The 27,344-nt window shown below is 47.6% G+C and overlaps 1 protein-coding gene and 1 pseudogene across 1 annotated transcript in view; both read right to left on the reverse strand.

The window, feature by feature from the left end:
- Window positions 1-1,148: 1,148 nt before the first annotated feature.
- On the reverse strand, window positions 1,149-2,846 carry LOC129630995 (40S ribosomal protein S10-like; annotated as a pseudogene).
- Window positions 2,847-3,539: 693 nt separating this feature from the next.
- CEACAM20 (CEA cell adhesion molecule 20) overlaps window positions 3,540-27,344 on the reverse strand; it is a 78,138-nt gene continuing 54,333 nt past the window's right edge. The window contains exons 6-19 of the mRNA XM_055551661.1: window positions 20,332-20,670; window positions 19,628-19,692; window positions 18,807-19,513; window positions 16,173-16,238; window positions 15,300-15,578; window positions 14,308-14,604; window positions 12,292-12,564; window positions 10,387-10,662; window positions 9,384-9,498; window positions 9,115-9,200; window positions 8,024-8,085; window positions 7,628-7,663; window positions 6,748-6,870; window positions 3,540-3,674 (exon numbers count right to left, since the gene is read on the reverse strand). Of these exons, the coding sequence (XP_055407636.1) occupies window positions 3,621-3,674; window positions 6,748-6,870; window positions 7,628-7,663; window positions 8,024-8,085; window positions 9,115-9,200; window positions 9,384-9,498; window positions 10,387-10,662; window positions 12,292-12,564; window positions 14,308-14,604; window positions 15,300-15,578; window positions 16,173-16,238; window positions 18,807-18,858 (1,719 nt within the window). The 5' untranslated portion in view covers window positions 18,859-19,513; window positions 19,628-19,692; window positions 20,332-20,670 and the 3' untranslated portion in view covers window positions 3,540-3,620. The remainder of the gene's footprint in view (window positions 3,675-6,747; window positions 6,871-7,627; window positions 7,664-8,023; window positions 8,086-9,114; window positions 9,201-9,383; window positions 9,499-10,386; window positions 10,663-12,291; window positions 12,565-14,307; window positions 14,605-15,299; window positions 15,579-16,172; window positions 16,239-18,806; window positions 19,514-19,627; window positions 19,693-20,331; window positions 20,671-27,344) is intronic.

Genomic DNA, 27,344 nt, shown 5'->3' on the forward strand with positions numbered 1-27,344 from the left:
CAAAAGACCGATGCGTGGGAAGTGGCTGTCTTGGGAAAGGCCGGCCCTGGGCTCGGCTAGACGTTCAGGAGTGACAGTGAAAACGGGATGCGGTTGGAAACGTGTTTTCATACAGCTTTATTTTTAAGCTTTCTCCTTTAATACTATCAAGAAACTGTAGTTTTCCTCACGTAAATCTGACTTTAACAACAAAAAATTATTGCCGTTTGAAATGTAATCTCTACCCCCCCCCCCCCCAAGTTTCTTATAGCTGGTTATTGTGGTTGATTTTTTAAGTATTTATTTTGTATCTGGTTAACCTACTGAAATGTTCTGAATTCTCATAGTATTCCATTTTATTTTCCTGGCTTCTCCAGTGAGCCAGTCATCTACAGATAGTAATTTTCATCTCTTCCTTACCGGTATTTTAAACCAGATACTCCCTTTTACAAAAAATGAAACTGAAGCCCAGTAATATTAAGTAACAGGTTGTACTGTAAGGGCAGAATTAGTATTTGAGTTCAAGAAGTCTGACTCTGCAAAGTACATTGGTAGAAACATGGGATGGGGACAGTTTCAGTTTAGGAAGGTGAAAAATTCGGGACATGGAAGACGCTGAGATTTTCACAATAATATCAATGCACTTAGTGCCACTGAACTGTATGGTTAAATATGGTTAAGATAGTATGTTTTAAATTATGTGACTTTTACCACAATAAAAGAGAAGTCTGACTCTGGAATCCATGCTCTTAATTTCTACATTACACAATTTGCTCCTTGCCTACATACCAGGATCTTTCCTCTACATAAGCAATACTTAGTTTACAAACAAGACAGAGAAAGGAGCTTCCCTGGTGGCTCAGCAATAAAGAATCTGCCTACCGATGCGGAAGACATGGGTTCAATCCCTGTTCCAGGAAGATCCCACTTACCATGGAATGTATCTATGGAGTGTATCTATCCAGCCTGTGCTAGAGCCCAGGAACTGCAACTACGGAAGCCTGTGGGCCCTAGAACCCACGCTCAGCAAGAGAAGCTCACGCACCAAAGCTAGCGGGTAGCTCCTGCTCACCACAACTAGAGAAAAGCCCAAGGAGTAACGAAGACCCAGCACAGCCAGTAAATAAAATAATTTTTTTAAAAAGACAGAGAAAGGTTCACATTTATTTATAAGAGAAGCAAAAAAGAAGCCCTACAAATAAATTTAGTAAAATATATAGAGACATTAGTAGAAGCCTTCGAAACTACTGAGATCAAAGACATACAAATGCCACATTACAATGGTTGTGTTGTAAAGAGGTCAAACATTGTAGATTGATCTACAGATTTAATACAAGACAAAATCACGATGGGGTCTTTGGAGTGTTATCCCCTCTTTTTTCTGTTCACTTTTTTGTTTTCATTGTTTTTTTCACTTCAAGATATTCAGACATTAAATCTGAATATTTAGACACTACTACTATATAGCTTAAAACTGACTTTGTCTTCTGTTTCGCCATTTTTTTTTCTTTAAAAACAAATAAGATGGTAATATCTACTTGCAAGAGCACCTGAATCCCTGACCTAACCTGAATATTACAGACTTTGGAATAGCTACTCCTGAGGAACAGAAACTCACTCTACACAGATGAGCATCTAACCCAGAGATTTCTCTTTCAGTTGCTTGAGAATTGGCTGAGACCCAAGTGTCATACTGAGGTTCTATTGGCCAGGAGTTGGTTGAGGGCTCAACATCTACGGAAGAACAAGGAAGTTATGAATTCATTTGCTTCAGAGACAAAGATAAGGGAGAGGGAGAGTGTAATCTGTCTCTCTGATATTCGGGGGAAGCAAGGAGGAAGTTCTCAGCAGGATAAAAAGGACAGTCCTTTTCCTTTGCTGAATCCTCTACCTCAAACTATAAATGTTGGAGGGACCCATGCTTAGTTTATCAGCCTCTACTCTTCTCTGTCTTCATCTACTCTCTTTGGGATCTGTAGGGGAAGAGGTTAACTCAGCAGGTCTGAGTTACTCAAACCCTACCTATTCCCCCCAAAAAGCTATTTCCAAGGACTAGTTCTTGGTCAACTTCCTGGAAACTGAGGAACATGGTTTCTTCCAAACTTCATCTGTACCTTTTCCTTTTGCTGATTTTACTCTCTGTGCTTTTGCTGTCATGAGCCATAACAATGATCATAACAACTTGGAGGTCCTGTGAACCCTTTTAGCAAATCATTGAGCCTGAGGGTGGTCCTGGGGACCCCTGACACAAGATCTCATCTAACCCCATAACTTCAAATCCCACTGACAACTCCCAATGTATATTTCCAGCCCTGCTCTATGTAGACTTTTTAAAAATTTTTTCTGTTTACAGGTTTATTCAACACAAAGCAATCTCTTTCAACTTTACTGAGGTGGCTGACCACATCCATGACCAAATTCGCCTCTAAACTGGAATTCAGTTGCTGACCCAGCCCCAGCCTCAGCTTTCTTGTCGGCACCAGGGAGCACGGCATTTTGTCTGTAGGTGTTTCTGTCAGCTTCCCCTTGCGTGAGCCTTGCAGGCCGCTCTCCCTGCAGACCTTGGGCCGTGGCCAGCCAGTCTCAGGATGGCTGTGGTGCTGGGTGGCAGGCACAATCTCAGGGGGCAGGTTGGAAGATGCCCTTGTTGGTGAGGTACCAGTAGAAGTGTCTCCAGGCAAACTGTTCCTTCACATAGCCTCGTGATTTGAGAGACTGCATGGCTTTCAAGACGTGCAGATTGGGCACATTCTTGTCTGCCAGCTCCGGGTGATACGGCATGTGGACATCCTTCTTGGCCACCATCATCCCCTCCTTAAAAGGAGTTCATAAACGGCAATCCAGTTCTTCTTGGGCATCAACATCATGACTGCGGCTGCATTTGGGGCCGAAGCTGGAAAGGGAGCTACCTAGACTGTTATGAACATTTGCCTGCTTGATTCTCTGCTTGATCCTTGATGTGTCAAGCCAAATTCTTGATTTCTCTCTCTATCCCAGATTTACTCCTTCCCCATTGTTGCTTCAGAAAGTGGCCTGAAGAAACTGTCATCCAGTTGCTCTGGCCAGAAACCTGGGAGTCATCCTGGACTCCTTGTTCCCTTTAGCAAATCTCATCCTCACATCTCCATCCCTGAGTCTCTTGGGATTCAAAGCATCTCGTGCCTGCACCTCCCTAGGTGCCTCATTCCCATGCTTCATTCTGTGTTTTCTCTTGTCATCTCTTAACAGCTCCTTGTTCCTTATCCTCTACCATGATGTGAAAAGACACTGCTTGTCTGACCCGTGGATACATCTCATGCTCCACTCTGGCTGACTCAGGCTCACACTTCTCCCCACCTGCTTTGTCCATCAACAATGTATGTAGTAAACACTATGACATCCCCAGCTTCTGGGTATCAGACTTTGGTCCTTTAATTCTAGGTGGCTTTTTACTTGTTTCTATTGCTTTTAAAGAAACATGAGCCCAAAGCTTAAGATTTGGTGAGAGTTAGGGTCTAGAGCCTGAAAAAGACATCGAAACAGAATGTCACAAGGTTTGCAAAGAGAATGGCTGGAACATAATGTGTATGTAATAAACATCATTGAATATATGATGGCGCGTAACTTCTTTAGGATTTCTGGAGAAAGGATCTCTGCTTCCATTAGGTGGAATGGTTGATTTGGCAGTAGATGCTGTGTTCTGGATTCACAAGTGCCTGTGACACAAAGAGAAGAGGTAAGTTCCAGTTCTGGTGGGCTTTCCTGGGCTACCTACTGTAGGGGCTCAAACTCGCTGGCATTCTCCTTTCTCAACCTGGAAAATTCCAAAGGGCTTCCTTTCTCATTGTACTTCAGTCATGCTGACACCTTTCCATACCTGTAATGGCCTTTGCTTCCCCATTGTGGAGGACAGAGTCTAAGGTGACCCCAATAATCCTCACCTCTGGGTATTCATGCATGCGTCTGTGCTTAGTCCCTCAGTCATGACAGATTCTTTGCCAGCCTATGGATTGTAGCGTGCCAGGCTCCTCTGTCCATGGGATTTCCCGGGCAAGAAGACTGGAGTGGATGGCCATTTCCTTCTCCAGGGGATGTTCCCAACCCAGGGCTCAAAGCCGGGTCTCCTGCATTGCAGGAGGATTCTTCACCATCTGAGTCACCAGGGAAGTCCCTTGATTTTCATGCCCTGATGCAGACCTCCCCTTGAGGGCAAGACCTGTGACTTACATCTAACCATTTGAATATGGCAAAGGTGACAGGCGGTATCTGCTCACATTAAGTGATTCTGTTATATAACAGTGTGACATCTGTCTTGGCTTTGAGGAAGCGAGATACAATGTTCTGAGCTGCCTATGGAAAGCACTGAAAAGACTGAATGCAGCCTCCAGCTGACAGCCAGTAAGACACTGAGGCCCTCATTATGACAGCCTGCAAGGGACTGAATGCTTCCAACAACCGTAAGAGCTCAGACGTGGATCCCTTCCCAGTAGAGCCCCAGATGAGACCTGAGACTTGGCCAATGCCTTTCTTGCAGCCTTGCAGAAGACCCATCTGCGAATTGCCTGAACTCCTGATCCAGGAAACTGTGAGATAATAAGTGGGTGGTGTTTTAAGCTGCTAAGTTTGTGGTAATTCTTTATGCAGCAATAGATAAAAAATACATTCACTTCAGGACCTTTTCACCAGATGCTCCTCAACTCAGAACACTCTACTCCAAACCCTCTGCCATGTTTGCTCCTTCTCATCCCTTCAGAAGGTAGCAGACACTGAGGTGGCTGACTTGACACTCCTGTATCTTCCCTCTTGCCTGCTTCTATTGGAGAGACTGGGAAGGATAACAGGCAATTTTCTCAGCCTTCCTTGCAACAAGTGCCACACGACAGCATCCCAACCCAAGGAGACATAAGAGGAAGTTTAGTGGGTGAGATTTCCACGAAGAGCTTTTGCTCCACTGCTAAAAAGGAACAAATGAGACTCCTTTCCCCTAGAGCCTGATGAAGAGAGGGACCTAAGAGGTTATGTTTGTACCAGTTCACAGCTAATTAGAGAGCTGACAAATGTCAGCACAATCCATACAATGGCCTGAACAACTGTGCTTCTCCTCTGAAGAATCTGAACCTAGAAACCCTTAGATAGTAGTAGAGGGTGTTGTCATATATAATTTGAAGTTATAGAGGAGCAGTGACCAGGAAGTTTGCATAGGAATTCAATCTGAACCAAGGAGAATGGAACAAATTCATTGATCAGCAAAAATGAGCAACCACCCTTATTAAAATGTACAAATAAATACTTTTCCTTATTAAAAAAAAAAATGAGCAGCCATAAGAGAGAAAAACTTCCTGATTCTAATCCCCACAAGGCCCACAAGTAATTTCTGACATTGATTACCTGAGATTCCTCAGTGTTTTCTCAATTAATCCCCACTTTAATTAATCTGAACTACTGTCACGGGGTTTGTTTTTCTTATTAAAAATCCCGAAGATATTTAGACATTCACATCTTTTGAGAATGCTTCATATGACAGGTAATGGAGCAGAATGGAATGGGGTACAACAGGGTGGGATGGATTAAAGAAGAATGAACAGGAAACAGAAGAGTGGGGGTGGGGTGGACTGGGAGTTGGAGATTAGCAGATGCAAACTATTACGTGTGTGTGTGTATACATATATATACAAATATATATGTATAACTGAGTCACTTTTCTGTACACAAGAAGATAACACCACATTATCTCAGTGAAGTAAATCAAGTAGACATCAACAAAATAATTTTTTGAAAGTAGAAATAGAATGGAAGACAATGCAATGAAAGGGAACAGAAAATAATGAAACAGAACTGAATGGCAGGGGAAGGGATGAGGAAGAGGAAATGAAAGAAAGAAGGGAATGAAAAGAAATAGAATGAGAAGAAATGGAAGGTGGTGGAATGAAATGAAAGCTGACCAAATGGAAATGAACGTCAATAGGACACTGACTAGAAAGGAGTGGACGAGTAGGAAACAGAACGAAAGGAGTGGATTCAACATGTGGGTGGAAAGGACAGGAGTGATAGGGAACAGGAAGGAAAAGAATGGAAATGAAATAAGAGAAAAATGAAAGTGAAATAATAAGAGTAATAAATGAAAGTTAAGGTATGGACATGGCAAAGTGATAACCAGGATTAAAATAGACAGAAACGGAGTGTGGAAGAAATGAACAGGTGGGATTACAAAGGAAAAATAAAAAGGAATAAAAGGTAACAGGGAGAAGTGGGAAAGAATGGAAAGGAATGAAAGAAGAAAGAAAAAACGTGACACAATGGATGAAGCAGAATGGAATGGGATGGAATGCATAGGAATGCACCGAGTGGTGGGAAGCGATGACAAGGGATGGAATGGGAAGTAAGAAGAGGAACAGAAGAAATGGAAAGGAAATAAAAGGAATTTTATGGAAAGAAATGGAGTGAGAGGGAGTGGAATGGAATGGAAAAAAAAAAAAACAACAAATGGACTGGAGAGGAAACAGTTGGAATAAAATGAGAATAAATGAAATTAAATGTATAGAAAGTTAAACGGGTAGAGTGAAAATAAGTGTGATGGGAACATGGGATGGAGTGAAATGGATGGACAGGAAGGGAATGAAATGAAATGAACCAGAAAGTGAGAGGATGGAAGCGGGTGCAAAGGGATTGAAAAGATTTTTGAAAGGAAATCTCGTGATAGGTTATCCTACAGACTCTTTAGCAAGAAGGAAAAGGGAGATTGGTGGCAGCTCTCCGTCTGTCCAAAGACTCTGTGTGGCATAAAAATACCTGATAGTTTGACTCTGCATTTTCTTTTTGTGGAGTTGGGACCAAGGGATCCAATGCAAGTTTGGAGGATGGCTTCCTGGGGCCATGAGAATACCGGCTGTGGCTGGTGGGAGGTGATAACTGCTGCAAGTGAACAGAGAGATCAGTTAGGCCCACAAGCAGTTTGTCTTAGAACCACAGCGTCTGGAAAGTACCAACGTGCACTCTTCAGAGATCCAGAGACAAAGAGATTCCCAACCAGGGTCTCTCAAAGGATCAGAAGCAAAAGTAGGTCTAGGACCAGAACTCTTCCTTTTCACCTGGCTACGTCTGCAACTTCTACTCCAAAACTTCCTTTGCATCCCGTCACATGCTAGGCCAGTATTAGCTTATTTGCAACCCCACTGCAAGCACTGGAAGCGGAAGCAGCACAGGGCAGGAGCTAGAATCCTAGACTCTGACCCAGGGACTTCCCTGGTGGTTAAGAATCCGCCTTCTAATGCAGGGGATGTGGATTCGATCCCTGGTGGGAAACTAAGATCCCACAGGCCTTGGGGAGACTAAGCCCACACTGCAACCACTGAGCCCACGCATTCTGGAGCCCTCGAGCCACAACTATAGAGAAGCCCACCACACTACAATGATCCCACATGCTGCAATGAAAACCTGGTGTGCTGCAACTAAGACCTGACACAGCCATAAATAAGCAAACAAATATATTTTTTAAAAGGAATCTAGCCCAGCTCCCTGTGAGGCCTAGAGCCATTTTCTTCCCATTCCTGGCCCAGCAATGCTCAAAGAAAGATCTAGACAAGATGATTTCTCATACTTGTCAAATATAACATTCTCAGATTGTATTCCTTTGCAACTTCTTTAATAAAATCAAGCAAGGCCAACCTACCTCATATAATTGCTCTGGAGGGTCTACTGGCAGCATCTGGGGGAAAAAGAAAATAGTGAAGAGGTCCTGAGGCCTGGGATAAAAGATCACCCCTGGAAATTCTTGGAAATAGCTCAGGCCTCAGAGGCAGTTACATCTCTTCTGATTCCCAGAGCGGGCTCCAGGTTAGGCATTGTCAAGCGAAAGAGAAAGAAAACAAAGAGAAGAGATGAAAAAGCCATGGAAGGTCTTGAGATCCCCAGAGAAAGTAGGGACCCAAGCTACCACTGGGCATCTTTAAGAGAACATGCCTGAACTTCACCCCCACCCCAAGAGGTGAGACGTAACAGCCCTGCTGGGCTGGGAAGTGCCGGACAGTCAGGGGAGGAGAGGGGGTGCCTCTGAAGAATTACCCACCTTTTTGACTGGTATCTGTCCTTCAATGGCGGGTGCATTGGCATACACAGGCATGGGCCAGTCTAGAGAAAGTGAATGCCAGCCCAAGGCTGGAGTTAGGGAGAGATATGAGGGAAGAAGGGGCCTCCCCAGTGTCTCAGTGGTAAAGAATCTACCTGCAATGCAGGAGACACGGGTTTGATCCCTGGATTGGGAAGATCCCCTGGAGGAGGGCATGGCAACCCACTCCAGTATTCTTGCCTGGAAAATCCCATGGACAGAGGAGTCTGGTGGGCTACAGTCCATGGGGTCGCAAAGAGCCGGACACGACTGAAGCGACTGAGCACGCACGCATGCGTGAGGGAAGGGGCGATTTGTCCAGGCAGGGCACTTCTATCCCCAGGAAGGATGTGGTAGAAACCTTCCTTCTTTTATCCCCAGGACTACCCCATCACATCTCCAGTGATCTTGACCTGGGAAGGTCTTGGAAATCAAGTTCTGGGTTAGATAAGGCTGTTTGATGACACAGATGAGGGCAGAAGTCTTAGATCAAGCCCCAGGTGCACCAGGGTCCTCTGTAGCCTGTGCTTATCATATATCCTTCCTGGCCTTGGTTTTCTTTTCTGTAAAACTGAGCTGAATTGGACAGTCCCCAGAGGACTTCTGCTTCATGAGCCCATTTTACCAGAATCTTAGACCATATATAGCAAAGATGTTTTGTTTTGCCTTTGATCAGAGAAGGCTGCATGAGGTACTATATTGAGATGGACAATGAGACTTGTTTTGAATTTAGCAGGCAGGAGTGTCATGACTGATTCTCTCTGCTTATAGCAATCCATTAACAAAGTTTTCTGAGAGTGAGGAAGACTAGAATGGTGGTACGTTGTTGTATTTGTGTTGTGGCTGTTGGGACAGGCAGAACTCCTCAGAGTTCTCGACCCTGATCTCATCCATTTTCCAGATGGGGACACAGAGGGTCCAAGACTACAGGGCTTGCCCATGATGTCATAGTGACCCAGGGGTGAAGCTGGGAGCAGAAGCCTGGGCTCTCGGCACCAGCCTCTTCTCCAGACCTCACTGCTGCCCTGGGTATCAGCTATGGAGTCACTTACTGCGACCGAGCTCTTCAGGGTGACCCTCTTCAGAAGTGGGTGTCATGTTCTCATAGGCGGTATCCTCTGTTGTTCTCCTTGAGAGCCTGAAACCCCAAGACCCTTGTTCACTATGCCTCTAGCCCTTGCCCATCTCCGCAGGCTCCCGTTTTGGGCAACGTCCCAAACCCTCTCAGTGCTCAACAGGCACCACTCAGCACCATGGTCAGCAACCCTTCTACTGGGCAGGTCCCCCATAGGCCACACCCCCACCCCATTCGGAGAGTTACCCTCTGGCATTTCCAGTGTGTATGAAGCAGCCCAGCCCTATGGCCAGGGCAACAATAGCCAGGATCCCGACGGTAATGCCAACGATGGCCCCTACAGACAGGGATGACCGGTGACCTGGGCAAGGAGAGAGAATCAGGACCTCATCCCTGTCCCCAACCTCATTCCCAATCTTGGGGCTTTATCTCCACTATCATTTGATGAGTACTTGTTTTCCAGCCATTGGGAGGCAGAAGTTTGTAGTAGTAATAGAATCATTTCTGGAGTCAAATGTCCTAAGTTCACATCTCAGCTGTGTGACCCTGGCCATACTACTTAACCTCTTTGTGCTTCCTTTGGCTCTTCTGTAAAAACAAAGATAATATGAAGCCTACTCCATATTGTTGCTGAAAAGATTAAACACATGTGTATTCATGTTCAGTAAATGTAAGTTTCGGTATGTTCAATGTGGGTGAAGTATTTAGACCCATGGAAAGTGATCAGTCAGTGTTGGTGTGATGATGTTACTGATTAAGAGGATGAATCAAATATGGTCATCACAGCAAAGGGCTTTGGCAACTGGAAACTTGAGTCACCTTTGACTCTCTGGGGTCCTGTGGACACAGACAAAAGTAACTACTCTTTCTGAGTCTCATTTCCTCATTTGCAAAGTGGGGGAAATGGTACCTACTGTATAGGGATGTTTTGAAGATGAAATGAGATCATGAATTGTTTTTTTTCTATTTTTTGACCACTTTGCAGCATGCAGCATCTTAGTTCCCTGACCAGGGATTGAACCCTCGCCCCCTGCAGTGGAAGCACACAGCTTCTTAACCACTGGATCTCCAGGGAAGTCCTGAGTCTGAGTGTTAGTGGCTGGAATTCAACAGCTCTGGACTAGGAACCTGCCCACGCAGGACAGTCAGTGCCACACTCCAGTCCTTAGTAAGGGAAGATCAGAGTGCTAAGGCCAGCATCAGAGAAAGTCACCTGGACCCAAGGGGAAGGTGTACCTGAAAGACTCACCTATGACGCTGACCATGACCGAGGCAGAGCAGGTCAGCAGTGTGACAGAGTTAGAAGCTGTGCAGCTGTAATTCCCTTGGTGTTTCCAAGTCAGGGCCTCGATAACCAGCTGCTCCCCCTTGTACACACTGGTGTTGTCATGGGTCCAGTTAAACTCAGCATCCGGCTGGGATTCAGCCCAACACCGCAGGGTTAGGCGGGAGTTGAGCTCCGCGCTGACGGTGGCGTCCGCCAGGGTCTCCGACCCGCTGGTGAAATACATTCGATCGGGGCCGTCTGCGTGCAGAGCCGAATATTATGCTCCCATCCTCCACCGGTGAGATAACCTATTTTATCCCATTCAATTCCACATATGAAGTTCTGCTTTCTTTTTTCCCCCTTCTCAATTCTAACTGAGGGAATTCCTGGGAGTCAAAGGCTCTTCCAACTGCTGCTGAAAGGAATCTCGGCAAGAGAAGGAGGATAAAAAGGTCCCTTTTCCTCCCTTAGGTGCGGAGCAAGCAGAATGTAATCCACAACACAGAGGGGGAAAGTCCAAAACAAAACAAAATTAAAATAAAAAACAAAAACCCCTGCCCTTGCAAAAGTGAATTCTAACAAGGGAGCCTCATAAGACATCCAGGCTTCAGAAATTGTTGCTGTGTCCTGTGACATGTAGCCCCTAACTTCCAACATGTTTATAGTTCTTATAGTTCTGATGGTAGCTTAGGCACCCCCCCCAAAAAAAAAAATCTTAGAGTCATTCTTGACTCCTCCCTTTCTCTCTTGCTTCTTGTCAACTAGCAGTAAACCCCGTGACTTAGATATTTTAAATATATTCATGGCCTGATCGCTACAGCTGTCGCTGGCTCAGCCTCGTCATTTCTTGATGGATGACTGTGGCTACCACGAGAGGACGCCTCACAGACCTCCACGGGTAAGAGTGGAATTGACCAAGGGCCCAGCTGCGGTACCCCGCAATCCACTCCCAGACCTCTCCTGGGCTGCACCCTGTCAGGACCTGAGAGTGTTGGAGAAAGTAAGGCAGACCCCTTCCCAGGAGACCTGGGCTCCCCGAGAGTCCTGACAACGTTCCTTAGACTCCACGGTGGTCTACATGCTCCCACCAACTCTGTACTCTGTCTTCCTCCCTCGCTCCAAGTACCTCAGTCTGAGGGCAATGCCATTCTTTTGAGGCTCCCTCCCTACTTTTTCTGCACAAGAGCATTCCCTTAAGAAAATCTTTGCATGTATAATCCCATTGAATCCCGTTTTGGGGTCTGCCTCTCCATGGAATCAGACAAAAACAACTGCATCACCTCCTCCTTCTCCCCTGTTCCCACCCTTTAGACAAGAGCCAGAGAGACTGTGCAAACCCCAGTCTAATCCTCTCTCTCCTCTGCTCAGAGCCTTGTGTAGCTCAAGTGTCCTCACGACGGCCCCCCACCCTCCCAGCTTCTTCTGTTCCATTCTCGCTATAATTTATCTCTCCAGTCATCTTGGCCTCCGGGCATTCCTCTGACAGGCCAAGCAAGTCCCACCTCCCCAGCCTTGGAACTCACTTCCCTTGGTCACCTGCACAGCTCTCTCCCTACCTCCTGCTGCACACATACCACCTCCTCCAGGAAGCCTCTCCTGACCACCCCAGCCAGGACTGCAACACCTCCCCGGCTTCCCAGCCTTGCCTGTCTTTCTCACTGCCTCTAGTCCCATCTGACACAGCATGGATTTCCCCTTGTTCAGCTGTGTATAGTCTGTCTCCCCCGACTAGAACATAAAGCTCCATGAGGGTGGCCTTGTCCCCTACTCAGACATGCCTGTCACAGAGCAGGTGTTTGATAATTATGGGATGAGTGGCTGGAAGTAAGAACTTCAGCAAGGGAGAGAGGAGGAAGGAGAAGAAGATCCAAGCTAGGGATGACTCACAGCTGATGTTCAACTTCAGGGGTTCACTCCGTGCCTGGCTGCCCCAGTTCCAGACCTCGCACGCATAGGGCCCTGTGTCATTCCGCCGAAGGCCGTGGATGATCAGGGCCCTGTTGTCAGGCACCAGGTGTTCGCTGGACAGGAGGAGCTGGTCCCCCAGGAACCACCGGACTCCAACTCCCTCATGGGTGGTCTGGCAGGTCAGGACCACAAAGCTGGTGTCCTCCATGAGAGTCCGGTTTGGGGCCATGACGTAAGGCTTGGTCACTCTTTCTGGAAACACAGAGAGAGACGGGACAGGGTCCAGGGACACCCTATGCCAGTCTCCTGCCCATATGGGGCCCACAGGATTTACCAGGGATGTGTGTTTATGTGGTGTGTGGTGTGTGTGTGTGTGCTTTGCATATGACTGTGCTGTGTGGGTGGTCTTTTGTGTATGAGCGTGTGTTGTGTGACAATTATGTGACTGTTACAGGTTTTGTGTGCATGGAGGGTGTGGTATATGGATGAGTTTCGTGTGTGAGTGTGTGCTTTGTGTCTATTTATTTTTGCCTGTGCTGGGTTTTTGTTGCTGCATGAGGGCTTTCTCTAGTTGTGTTGTGTGGGGCCTGTTCTGTAGTTGCGGTGCATGGGCTTCTCATTGTGGTGGCTTCTCTTGTTGTGGAGCATGGGCTCTAGGGCATGCGGGCTCAGTAGCTGTGGTACACAGACTTAGGAGCTCCCTGGCATGAGGGATCTTCCCAGACCAGGGATTGAACCCTTGTCTCCTGAATTGGCCACTGGACTTAACCACTGGACCACCAGAGAAGTCCCATTTGTGTCCATCTACATGTGCGTGTTGTGTATACGCGTATTGTGACTGTGAGGTATGGCAGTGTGTATATCATACATACATACATATATACACACACACATGTACTTTGTGTGCAAGTGAGTATATGTTGTGTGTATACATCTTCTGTACATGAGTATATGTTATGTGTCTGTGGTAATGTATGTGTTCTGTGTATATGCTATACTGTGTGTTCACAAGCACCGCACATGTATGTACACGCCTACATGCTTGGTATATCACTACCATGTGTGAAGTGCAGTCATGTACTGTGTGTGTTCTGCATGTGTTGAGGGTGTTAAATGTGTGGTGTGTGGGGTGTTTTCTGTGCTGGACATGAGGATGTTGAGTGTCTGTGATATGTGTTGTGGGTGTCTATTGTGTGCATATTATGTTTTGTGTGTATACGTGTTTTATGAGAGAATATGTTGTGTGTCTGTGGTATCGTTTGTCACACATTTGAGATGTGTGTCTGTGTTTTGTAAGTATTGTGTACGTGCTTTGCCTGTGTGTGAGTACGTTTATGTACATGCCATGGGCTTTATGTGTACGTGTGGTGTGTGTGATGCATTACGTCCTGTGTGTTTCACATATTGTGTGTGTCTGTTGGGTACATGTTATATGTCTTGTGCGTGTGTGTATTATGTGCTTTTGTATGCTGTGTCTATGTGTTGTGTGTGAGTTGTATGTGTTGTATGTGAGTTGTATGTGTCTGTGGTGCACATGTATGTATCTGCGATGCATGCATGACTGTTTCTTTTTTTGGGGCCATGTCATGCGGCATGAGGAATCTTAGTTCTCCAACCAGGGATCAAACCCAGGCCCCTGCACTGGGAGCACAGTCTTAACCACCAGAATACCAGAATCCCCTGCATGTGTGATTGTTATGTGTGTGTGTCCACGTGTGTACAGGGTGTGTGAGTGCTGTGTTAGTGTTTGTATGTTTAAAGACTCACCTCCCACACTTCATGAGAATAAAGTGACAGACATCCCACAGAGAGCCTCCAAAGCCTTGTGGAGGATGTGCCAACAAGGACCCAGGTCCTCCCTGTGTCCAGAGCCACAATCTGCCACGAGCCACAAGGGCAAGCCCCACTCCACTATGTCCTCCTCAAGCTCCAGGACGTCAGTGCAGCCCTGATTTTCAGAGACACAAAGGAGAGGAATGGGGGAAAGAGACTCACCAAGGACGCGGACTTTGACAGCATCCCAGAGGGACTTCTGGGTGGCACTGTTGGACACCAAGCACCTGTAGGTGCCCTCGTGTTCCTTGGACACAGCATGGATGGTAACATTGCTCATGTTGAAGAACAAGCTCCAAGTGATGGGCTTGGAGTCATTGGAGAAAAACCATGAATATGAAGCTTGTGGGTAAGACTCAGTTTCTGCTGAGAAGGTCACATTGGAGCCCTCCATCACCTCAACCGTGTCCCCGTTGGGTACACCAGGCTCCACCTTAATAGTGACTGGGTCAGGGCCATCTGGAAGGACAAGAACAATTGTAGCAGCAACAACAGCATCAGTGAGAGAGCTCTCTTGGGGGACCCAGCCATTCAATAAGCAGGAACTTTTCTCTTCTCTCCCCTCAAACTCTGGAGCCATTACAAAGGAGATGTTAGAGTCTGACAATGAGGATATGTCACATGCATCCCTGGGTGAGCCAGGATTGAAAGACACACCTAAAGCTTGCCAGCAAGGGACTTCCCTGGCGGTCCACTGGTCACGAATTTGCCTTCCAATGCAGGGATGCAGGTTTGATCCCTGGTCGGGGAACTAAGATCCCACATGCCGTGGGGCCACTATGCCTGTGCTGCAACTGCTGAGCCCAAGTGCTCTAGAGCCTGTGCCCCACAACAAGAGAAGCCCGCCTGTCACCCAGAGCAGTAAAAATAAAAACAATACATAAAAAAATACAGCATGCTGGCAATTGCTCTTTCCTCACGACTACCTAGGCAATATTTTGGATCAAACATTCGAAAGTTAAGGAGCTCGATTTTAGGCACATCACGTTGGACGTTCCCAGGAGAATCCAACTAGAGATGTCAAACAGCTATGTGTCTGGAGTTCAAGGATGGACAAGCCTGCATTTGGATGGTATGTGAAGCTGTGAGACTAGATGAAATCACCGAGGAAGTGGGTATTGCTGAGGGGCTGGGGAGAATGGAAAGGGACTCACAGTGCACAATCAGGTAGGTGGGGTCACTGCTCTTCATCCCGAGGACACCCCAAGCTTCACATTGGTATATCCCAGCATCCTTCCGCTGGACACTGAGGATGGTGAGGATCTTGCCATCTGTGGACAGCTGTATGCGCTCGTGGGATGGCAGGGGCTGGTGGTTGGAGACCCAGTGGATGGTGATGTTGATGTCCGGGGTGTCACAGTAGAAGGTCACATTTTCCCTGTGCTCTATGACTGTGCCCTGGCTTACTGAAATGGTGGGCTTGGTCAGAGGTTCTACAGAGGGAGAAACAGAGTAGGGGGAGACAGAAGCAGAGACACAGGTGAAGGACAGACCAAGCAAAATACAGTCACAGAGGGACCCCGAGAAACAGGGAGGGGTTGGAGTTGCAGGCAGACACCCCTCAGCTCCATGACTGGCCTCCCATGCTGGATCTAGTTCTCATTCTAGGTGAGGTCTTGGGACCCTCAAGTCTCCTGTCCCCCAGTGAATGAGATGTTGCAAATAAAACAGACGGTCAGGGACATGACGGTGGGTCAATTATTATTGGCTGCAAAGAAGTCAAGCTTGTACTGGGGACAACAACCAGGTCCCTCTACCACTTCTTAGCCAATTTTCCCTAGCCCCAGCCAGGACAGCCACCCCTTCACACCCCCCGCCCCCTCTCCAACACAACTGACTGGACCAGTTGTTGCCTGACTGGGCCAATCAGGTTTGTCCTGTTGGGACTTTGGGCACGGAACCCTGATGAGCACTTCAGGGTGGAGATGGAGACCAGAATGAGAGCTTTGTTTTCTGTGCCCCTAATCTACCATGAGTCTGGGGTAACCAAGGGGCCCCAAATGTAGACGGAACAATATCCTCCTTACCTTGGACGACAGCATCACGGGAGATCTGGGCTGCAGCTGCCAAGCTCCACACGGTCAAAAGTGAGGCTGAAGGGAGAAAGAGGAGGCGTTCAGGGAGGAAGGTGCGTGGGGAGGGGGTAAGTGGAGGGAGGTCTGAGGTCATGAATGGGGCCCTCCACCCCTAGAGGCTTGACTTTTACTCACTACTTCCTGGCTATGTGACTTGAGGCATGTTTTGTTGTCGCTGAGCCTCAGTTCCCCCAGCTATAAAATGGGAATAATATCGTCTGCCTCCTAGGATTGGAGGGGGTGGTAATGAACACTGACCAGTTTTGACTGGGTCCCCTGAGGGTCACTGCACTCTCTCCAGTGATGCTCATTCCATGGAAGATGCCTCTCCCTTCCATTGCTGCTGCTGCTAAGTCACTTCAGTCGTGTCCGACTCTGTGCGACCCCAGAGATGGCAGCCCACCAGGCTCCCCAGTCCCTGGCATTCTCCAGGCAAGAACACTGGAGTGGGTTGCCATTTCCTTCTCCAATGCATGAAAGTGAAAGTGAAGTCGCTCAGTCATGTCCGACTCCTAGCGACCCCATGGACTGCAGCCTACCAGGCTCCTCCGTCCATGGGATTTGCCAAGCAAGAGTACTGGAGTGGGTTGCGTTCAGATCAGTGAAGTCACTTTCCAAAACCAGATAGTAAGCGTCAGAAGCTAGACTTGAACGTGGCTTGCCAGTTCCTAAAGACTTTGCTGTCAATACTGTGCAGTTCCTCTGGTCCAGGGATGGGCACAGAGCCAGCCCCCAATAAAGGAGAACTTCTTCTCTTATCTTTGATGGGAGAAATTAACCGCTTGCTCTCAGGCAAGATTTCCTCTGCACAGAGGGGAGAAAAGGGAAAGAGATAGCATGAGCTTTCGGTTTTCTATTTGGTCATTCTGCACACAGTTTTATGGAAGCTCAGAGACTGTGGGCATAGGTGGGGATGCCCAACCCCAGCAGCTATGGCCATGTGCCGCTGACCTTGAAACTCCTGTCCTTGCCCTAACCATCAGCCCAATTAACAAAGGCAGGCAGCCATGACTTTCTCCAGTCCTCTGTTGCTGCTGCTGCTAAGTCGCTTCAGTCGTGTCTGACTCTGTGAGACCCCATAGACGGCAGCCCATCAGGCTCCCCCGCCCCTGGGATTTTCCAGGCAAGAGTATTGGAATGGGGTGCCATTGCCTTCTCCATCTCCAGCCCTCAGATGACCCCAATTTAGATCAAGCATTGCCCCATCCCCTGCTCATTTGGGTTAAAGACAAGGGCTCTTAGGAGCAAATATGGACTCTGATAATGATAATGGACTTTGTCTGTTATCATGGGCAAGGGGCTTTCTCTTTGTGAGCCTCAGTTTCTTCAACTGCAAAACGGGGAGAACGCTAGAACTTAGTGCACCAGGGTATCGTGAGGTCTGATATCAGACGTCACTATTATTAGCACTTAGTTATTATTACTATTATTGTCATTGTTATTTCCTGTGCTTGTAATAACTGACAGTGGAAAACCATCTGAAATTCTCTATCCTCAGTGCTATTGGAGGTGAAGTCCATAGGCTCATTCATTGGAAGGATTGATGCTGAAGCTGAAGTTCCAATACTTTGGCCACCTGATGGGAAGAGCCAGCTCATTGGGAAAGACCCTGATGCTGGGAAAGATTGAAGGCAAAACGAGAAGGGGTGGCAGAGGATGAGATGGTTAGATAGCATCACCAACTCAATGGACACGAATGTGAGCAGACTCCAGGTGACAGAGCAGCCTGGCATGCCTCTCAGGGCTGGCATAACCTCTCGTTGCCAGTCTCACTCCTGTCTGTTATACTCCAGCTCTGGTTCTCTGTCTCTCCCCGCCCCGACTCCCCTGAATCTATTTGTCTGTATGTATCTTGAAAAGCTTTCTTTTTAAAAACAATTCATTTTGAGTATGTATGTATTTATGGCTGTGCTGCGTCTTCGTTGCTGCCTGGGCTTCTGTCTAGTTTCGGTGCTCCGGCTTCTGACTATGGTGGCCTCTCTTGTTGCGGAGCACGGGCTCTAGGGCATTCGGGCTCCAGTAGTTGCCGCACACCGGATTAGTTGTTCCGCAGCATGTGGGATCTTCCCAGGTCAGGGATCAAACCTGCATCTCCGGCATTGGCAGGCGGATTCTTGACCACTGAGCCACCAGAGAAGCCCTGAAGAGTTTTTTTGCTCTTTGTCCTCAGTCTCCCTCTCTCCTCTTTGCTCTGTTTTCCCCTCTGGTACAGTTTCTATTGTAATTTTCACTCTCTCTTGCCTCTCTCTGGTTCTATGGCTCTGATTCCATCTCTCTCTCCTCCTCTGTGTATATGTCTTTGTCTCTTTCTCTGTCCCCCTTTGTCAGTCTCTCTCTTATTCTATTTGGCTGCACCGGGTTTTAGTTGAGGCATGTGGGATCTAGTTTTCTGACCAAGGATTGAACCTGGGCCCCCTGCGTTGGGAGTTGGGAGCGTGGACTAGACTGCTGGGGAAGTCTCTGCCAATCTCTTGTATTTGTGTTTATTCCTGTCTCTGTTTCTCTCTTGTCTCTATTTGGGTCTCTTTCGTGCACATGTACACACCCACCCTCCCCTACCCCACCTAAAGGGAGCTGGACACTCACCTGAGAGCAGGATTCCTGCCCAGCGGTGGCCCCGTAGGTCAGCGGACTCCATGGGTCCTGACACCTGACTTCAGAGCGCCAAGCTATCTTCCCGCCTTCCGCACGATGACCCGGTCCTCACTCCGTCTGCAGCCTCTCCAGCTCTCTTCTCTTCCACTCTGCCCAGCTGCCCACTTACAGGCACTTCGGCGACAGTGGCTCCCGGGACAGACAGCGAGGGTGGCAGAGGAGGAACTTTGGCTGCACCCTCCTCAGCCCTCTACCCCAGGCTTTACTTTCCTCCTCCTCCCAACACGGAGAGAACCAAAGTCCCGACGTCCCGGAACCCTGGGGTTTCCCCCAAGGCTCGAAAGGAGGAAGAAGCCCCGCCTTCTGGCCTCGGATCCCCTTGAAAATTACGCCTCTTCCCATTCAAAGGCCCACTTGGGATGGGGGTGAGGGAGCTGCCAGGGAGAAGCAGTGCCAGGGAGGGGCAATTTAAGCATATCAGCGTTAAAGGGACCAGGAACTGAAATTATAATGGTCAACAGCTACAACAATAAAGTCAATAATGATGGTTCCTGGTTATCCAGAGCTTAATAAAACAGCGCCAGGTTCACCATAAGCTCAGTCGCATCCGACTCTTTGTGACCCCTTGAACTGTACCTCAGTCCAAGAATACTGGAGTGGGTTGCCATTTTTTTCTCTAGTAGTTCACCATGAGCTGCCTGGAAATACAAAATGAACTAAAGTGACAAGTGATATGGAGTCCTGGTCACAAACACGCTGGAGTCCGAAGGGCGGGATGCCTAGAGTTGGGTGGGGATAGCCCCAAGGGGTACCTGACTCAGCCTTCTGGGATGAGGCAGGGAAGACTTGTTGGAGGAGGGGACATCTGAGCTGAGACCTGGAAGATTAAAAAAAAAAAAAAAAAAAGCCCTGTATCTGAGTGTTAATTCTTCTTTTTAAAAAAATTCCCTTTGGGCAAGACATGCTGTTGGGAGCCTCAAAAACCAAGACTGAATGTAATCGACCCGGTCAGAGAACTACCTTCAACCTATATCTTTTACTTCAGTTCATTCATTCCTTCATAATAACAGCTGTTCCCCAAACTCTTCCTCTGGGCTGATTCCTGGACCTAATAGTATATAATAATACAGCAGAAATCTCCAGGTCTACCTTCACAAGCTCAAGGTCCAGCAGGGCAGACAGACCTTTCCCCAGTCAGTGATGACCCAGAGTGAGTGGGGCTGGGGTGGGGGAGCCCAGAGTGGGTGCCTGACCCAGCCTGAGGATCAGAGATGGCTTCCTGGAGGAGAGGGCATCAGAGACGAGGATACAGGGATGAGCCAGGGGGTGAGTCTGGTAGGCAGAGGGAGCAGGATGTGAGAAGGTGCTGAGTTGGAGGCACAAAGAAAATTCAAGTGGCTCCAGAAGAGAGGAAGTGAGAGGGTGGGTGGTTCAAGATAAGGTTGAGAACACTTCACCGTGATTACTTAGGCCAGGAGGGGCAGTTTGGCATCAGGGGAAAGCGATCTCAGCTCACCTCCAACAGCTGCTTCTGTCTGGGTCCCATTCACGCCACAGCATTCACCAAGGATCTGCTCCAGTGAAGGCTGAGGCTGAGCAAACCAGCTCTGGAGCCAGACTGCAGGGGTTGGAATCCTGGCTCCCCTATCTGTGAGCTGTGCGGCCTTGGGCATGTCAGTCCCCCTCTCTGGTCATCACTTTCCTCAGCTTTAAGATGGTAATGGTTTTGCCTCTTCGGGGGCTGTGGTCCAAGCTCTCCATGCCCCAGAAGTGGTTTCTTGAGAAGGTTATATCATCCCGTGGGTGTCAGTGTTCTCATCTGCAGACTGGAACAACAGTCTCCCCTCACACAGTTCTGTGAAGATCAAGCAAGTTAATGCTGGGAAAGTACTGGGAACAGTGCCTGAGTACTGGCACAGAGTGAGCGCTCAGAACATGCGAAACCCCTCTAGGCATTGTGACTGGGGTGTGTTGTAAAACTCACAGGAAGTGAGAAACACACTTACTCAGTCATTCAACACACTCCCTGAGTCCCTACTGCTCCTGCTCTAGGTGCTGGAGAGAATGCAGGGGACAGAAAAGAGAAAACCCAGCTCTAGTGGGGCAAGAGACAATAAAGAAATGTAACAAATAGGCAAATTATGTGGGATCTTAGAAGATGACACATACTATGGAAAAAGGAAAAGTAGAGTAGGCTAAGTGATAATATTATTCCATTTCATAGTTAAGAACACTGATGCTTACAGAGGTGCAAAGACTTGTCCAAATGAGGCCAGGGATTCTGGTCTACCTGTCTTTTAACCTTCTTGTGTGCCACCTTCCAAGGTCCTAAGGTGGCTTCTGGCGATCTCCAGCCCCATCTCCTCTGTACACCCCAATTGGTCAATGCCTGTGACCCCATCACTCCCGTACATTCTTAAACTCTATGGTTCCCTGGGTGGAGGGCACCTGGGGTAGACAAGTCAGACTTCAAGGTCTTTACCATCTACCCTGTTCTTCCTGGAATATCTGAGTCTTCTGACCACCCACCCACTCCTCTCCTGACATTCTCTGATCTGTGCCACCTACTTGGGGCCCCTTCCTTCCTCTCCTCCACCCCACCCAAGAGGACACAGCTGCCACTGGAGTTCAGTTCAGTTCAGTTCAGTAGCTCAGTCGTGTCCGACTCTTTGCGACCCCATGAATCGCAGCACGCCAGGCCTCCCTGTCCATCACCAAATCCCGGAGTTCACCCAGACTCATGTCTATCGAGTCAGTGATGCCATCCAGCCATCTCATCCTCTGTCGTCCCCTTCTCCTGCCCCCAATCCCTCCCAGCATCAGAGTCTTTTCCAATGACTCAACTCTTCGCATGAGGCTTCCCAAATTTGCCTCTTTATAAGCAATAAGGTTTTCTCTCCCTAAACCCCACCTACCCAGCCTCCCCTCATCCCCCATGAAGGTTCTGTCTTTCCCTGTCCCACAAGAAAGAGGGACTTTCTGAGTCCTTCCCATAGCATAACTTCCACTTTCTTTCCAACAGGTGAAAATAAAGCCAGGTCCTTCCCGCCTGCATACCCTTTCCTAGCGGTCTCAGCCGGCCGGGCTGACTCACGGTTGTGTCTTTCCATGAGTGACCTCAGCTCACCTTCCAACCTGTATTGCTGCCCTAGGGCTGCCCCCACCATTCACTCAGCAAAGACTTATTTGACTCCACTACATGCCAAGCACTATTTTAGGTGCTTTTTAAAAGCTACAGATACCAGGTTCAGTGGTTAAGACTCCAAACTTCCACTGCAGGGGTCACAGGTTTGCTCCCTGATCAGGGAACTAAGATCCTGCAGGCCACATGGCCAAAAAATAAAGAAAATAAATTAATTTTTAAAAATTGTAAGGATACAAATACTGTATCAAGTTCTCTGTATTGGTATCACAAAACCGATCCCTCACTGTGTGTGCTGTGCTTAGTCACTCAGTCACGTCCAACTCTTTGCAACCCCATGGACTGTAGACCACCAGGCTCCTCTGTCCATGGAATTCTCCAGGCAAGAATACTGGGGTGGGTTGCCATGGCCTCCTCTAGGGTATCTTCCCAACCCAGGGATTGAACCCAGGTCTCCTGCATTGTAGGCAGATTCTTTACCAGCTGAGCTACCAGGGAAGCCCACTAGAACACAAACAAAACAAAAAAGCCTGTATTGATTGAATTGAACAGAATGTAGGGACCTGCCAATTCTGACTAGCTAGTCCATGAAAACAAGTTCATACATGATTTTAAAAAGAGGAGGGATACTGGCTGGTACAGTGCTCTGCAATCTCTCAGTTTTGGTTACAAAAGCAGGCCTTACAATATTGATCTCATACAATATGCATCATTCACCCAATTTTGTTTGTCCTAATTAGATAAGATGCACACTGTTAGCAATGAAATACAGCTCTCAGCCCTTAAAGAAATTACGTTTTATACAAGGATGGGGGAAGGGTGGAGGGAGACAAATAATAAGCAAGCTACATAATATATAACTGAATTATCTATGATGTTAGAAAGTAATAGAGTCACAGGGGATCAGGGCAAGGGAGTCAGAGTGCTGTGGTGGACATGCAGAATGTAGGACTGAAGCCGGTGATCTGGGTCGGCCTCACAGTTTTGAGAATGACTTGAAGGAGGTCAAGCAAACCTCCAGAGGTTCCTGGGAATTAATTCACTTCTGGAAAAAAAAAATGGAGGCAAGGTCCCAAAGAGCCATCCCCTGCTTCCTGCATTTCAATAACTGTATGAGAGATTTCCCTGGTGGTCCAGTGGATAAGACTCCATGTTCCCAATGCAGGGGGCCTGGGTTCAATTCCTGGTGAGGGAACTAGATCCCACATGCCTCAGCTAAAGATCTTGAATGCTGAAGAGCAACTGAGCCGGTGCACAACTATTGAGCCCTCACTCTAGAGCTCAGGAGCTGCAACCAGAAGCCTGAACACCTGTGTGACCAGGCGCCTGTGTGACCCCCAGAAGCCTGTGTGACCTCTACAGCTCAGGAGCAGCAACTTAGAAGCCTGAACGCCCTAGGGCCTGTGTTCCACAGCAAGAGAGGCCACTGCAAAGAGAAGCCTGCACACCGGAACTAGACAGCGCCCCCCACCCGCCGCAACTAGAGAAAAGCCATGCAGCGATGAAGTCCCAGCACAGCCAAGAACAAATAAATAAAGAAAATTTAAAAAAACACAGAGAGATTCCAAGATCCCCAGCAAACCCTACAAGAAGTCTGAGATACTCCCATCTCTCCCCCGACAAATCCAGGGTGAACGTGAAACTCCTAATTCTAGCATCTGAAGCTTCATTGCCTGGGGGCTGCCCTCTCTTGCTTCTGTCCTCAACAGCTCCTGCACAGACACAAGGCAGGGCTCTCGGGGTCATTTTACCCAGATGGATTTTATTTTTTTTCTTTCTTTTTAAAAAAGATTTATTTTAATTGGAGGCTAATTACAATATTGTGGTGGTTTTTGCCATACATTCACATGAATCAGCCATGGGTGCACCTGTGTTCCCCATCCTGACCCTCCCTCCCACCTCCCTCCCCATCCCATCCCTCAGGGTCATCCCAGTGCACCAGCCCTGAACACTCTGTCTCATGCATTACCTAGATGCATTTTAGAGAGTATTTTTCCTCTGAAAGAATATTTCAAAGGTGAACTCCACAGGATTCTTGGGCTGGAGAGAAAGAGAAGACGTCTCAAAAGGAGGAAGAAGTTGCAAAAGAAAGGTAGGGAAAGTACTTGCCTCTATGGCTGAGCCAGAACAAGGCCGTCTTCCCTCTCGCATTTTCAAAAGAGGGGAAAGAGGGCAAAAAGATGAGATTGCTGCTTTAAGGATGAGCCTGAGGTCCCCAAGAACCTTGGAGGCAGAGCAAACCTGTCGTCTTGATGTGATGACACTGGGGTCCATTCCAGCAGGTGTGCTTGTTTGGGGTCCACTCACTTGTTCAGGGTCCACTCAGATGTGGTGTGCTGACGTGGCATCTTAGTCCCGGCCCTCCACAACCCTCTGCTCTAGTCTTCACATGTTTGAGGGAGCCTTACAGTGGAGTGGTTAAGGAGCCAGGCTCTGGGCCAGACAGAAATGGGTTCAAAGCCCAGCTATTCCCACCAGCTAGCTGTGTGACCTTAAGCAAAAGGCTGAACCTCTTTAAGCTTCAGTTAATGCTTCTACAAAATGGGTGTAACCATAGCACCTCCCTCTCAATGAGATGCTGAACCTAACAGCTCAGCAAGGAGTGAAGTAAACTCTTTAAATTAATTCTTTAATTATTTCCCATTTGTATTTACCCTTACACAGGCCTAAGTATCAACTCTTTAACTCTTCCTAATAATCCACTGGAGAAGGAAATGGCAACCCACTCCCATATTCTTGCCTGGAAAATCCCACGGACAGAGGAACCTGGCCAGCTACAGTCCATGGGGTCGTGAGAGTCAGACACGACTTGGCAACTAAAACAAACAATAATCCACTATTACCAGCCTCAAATTTATAGGTCAAGAAACCAAGACTGGAAAGTTCAAGAATTCATCCAGGGTAACAAAAGCCCGGAAGTGGTGGAGCAGGGACTTGAACGCAGGCCTTTCTGCTTGGGAAGCAGCTTGGCATATGAGGTCAAGTGCAGATCCTGTGTGACCCTGGCTCTGAGCCTCCATTTCTCTTCCTCTCAACTGGAAAAAATAATATGCATAGCTTCTTCTTAAAATTGTTAGGAGGATTTCAGAGTAAACCCAGAACCATGATTGGTGCAGTTAGCTCTTTGTAATTTAGCAGTATCTATGATGAATGATGATGTAATTATAATATTGGGCTTCCCAGATGGCTCAGTGGTAAAGAATCTACCTGAAATGCAGGAGACGCAGGAGATGTAGGTTCAATCTCTGGGTCATGAAGATCTCCTGGAGAAGGAAATGGCAACCCACGCAGTATTCTTGCCTGAAAAATCCCATGGACAGAGGAGCCCAGTGGGCTATACAGTCCAAAGTGTTGCAAAGAGTCAGACATGACTGAGCAACCGAGCACACTGAGCAATTATAATACTATAATAGCTAGAAGTTAGCAGGCACTACACGAGCTATAATTTGTCATTTACTTTAACAATATTATTAATAATAATAGGCTTAGTGACCATTTACCACGTGCAGACACTGGCTAAGCCCCAGTGATGCCAGTGAACTGTCATGACAATTCTATGGCTATGTGCTGTGTGCTCAGTAGCTTCAGCTGTGCTGACTCTTTGCGACCCCATGGACTGTAGCCCACCAGGCTCCTCTATCCATGGGATTTCCCAGGTGAGAATACTGGAGTGGGCTGCCATGCCCTCTTCCAGGGGACCTTCCTGACCCAGGGATTGAACCTTTGTCTCCTGCATTGCAGGTGGATTCCTTACCACTGAGCCACTAGCAGAGCCTGCTATGGCTACATTTATCCCCATTTCACAGATGAGGAAACTGAGGCAGGAGGGGGTGGGTCACTTTTCCAAAAGTACCACTGCTAGAAAATGGTGACCGGGTATTTAAGCTCACTTCTGCTAACTGGGGAGCCTAGGATCTAATCACTACACTAAACTGGGAACAAGTGAGAAGTGCCCACCTCCAGCCCCAGTCCTGGTCTCCAGGTCCTCAGGAACATTCCTTCCCCGAAGACCTGCCCTAGGCGATCCCCCAGCTCCCAGCCCACATGGCTTCCAGCAGTGCAGCCCTCTGAACTTCCCAGACACTCGGTCTCAGCTCTGTGACCTCTGAAGAGCCCGGAGCTGATACCTGGGACCTCATGACCCTGACAAAGGAGCCAGCCACCCCTGTGAGTGCCACACCGATGAGGACACCCATAGTGATCCCTGCGATGGCCCCCGCAGGAATGGTGGTCCTGAGGAAGACTGGCTGCAGGATGCTCTCTGGAGCCTCTGCAGGAGAGAGGGGAAGCGAGAGAGAGAAAGAGAGAGACTGGGAGAGAGAGCAAGGTAGAAGGGCTCTGAGTTTCAGGTCCTCTGGACTGGGCATGCCTTTTGTATGCCCTTTTCTCCCTCCATTTTACAGATTTGAAAACTGAGGCCCAGAGAAGGAATAGATAATGATTATTATCTATATGATAGATAATAATAATATAATAATTATCTATATAATAGATAATCACTGCTAGTCATAGCTAACAGTGATTAAGACTAGTAAAGTATATAATCTCATTTACTGCTTAACATAACTACGAGATAGGTTTTGTTAATATCCCCATTTTTCAGAGGGAGAAACTGAGGCACAGAGAGGTCAAACTACCAAGCCAATATCACCCACATGGTAGAGTTATAATTTGAAACATACTGATGCCAGAGCCCACAGTCTGAATCCCTCCATCATTCAGCCTCTGGGGATCATATTTATCTATTCCCCCATTCAATAGACATTTATTTAGTACCTACTGTGTGCCAGGTACTTTTTTTAGGTACTGAAGATACAGCAGGAACAGAGCAGGTAGAAATCCCCTGCCGTCCTGGAGTTACACTTTAGGAGAGATATGAGACCCCAAACACACAGTGGGGCAAATAAGTATTATTAAAGTTTTACCAGTGTGATAAAGGAGCAGAATAGGATGTTCTGTGAGGTGCTTCCAGGAAGATCAGATCTAACCCGGGGTAATTAGGGAAGCCGAGCTGGATGTAATGACATTTAAACTGAGATCCAAAGGTTGAATCCAAGATCAGTAGGTCTAAGGGTGAGTCTCCTGGGCAGAGTGACTAGAGTTTCATTCATTCATTCATTCAGCAAACTGTTCTAGTCACCAAGGACACAGCAGGCAACAAGGTAAACAAGGTCTTTGCCCTCATAGATCTGACCATCTAATGGGGAGACTGACTGATGATTAAAAAAATCAGTATGACTAAGTGAAGTCAGAGAAGGCAAAGTATCACATGATGTGGCTTATACGTGGGATCTTAAAACAGTGGTACAAATGAACTTATTTGTTGTCATTTAGTCACTCAGTCATGAATGATTCTTTTGTGACCCCCATGGACTGTAGCCCACCAG

The sequence above is a fragment of the Bubalus kerabau genome, chromosome 17 (genome assembly GCF_029407905.1).
Source record: "Bubalus kerabau isolate K-KA32 ecotype Philippines breed swamp buffalo chromosome 17, PCC_UOA_SB_1v2, whole genome shotgun sequence".
In the NCBI taxonomy this organism is placed as follows: Eukaryota; Metazoa; Chordata; class Mammalia; order Artiodactyla; family Bovidae; genus Bubalus; species Bubalus kerabau.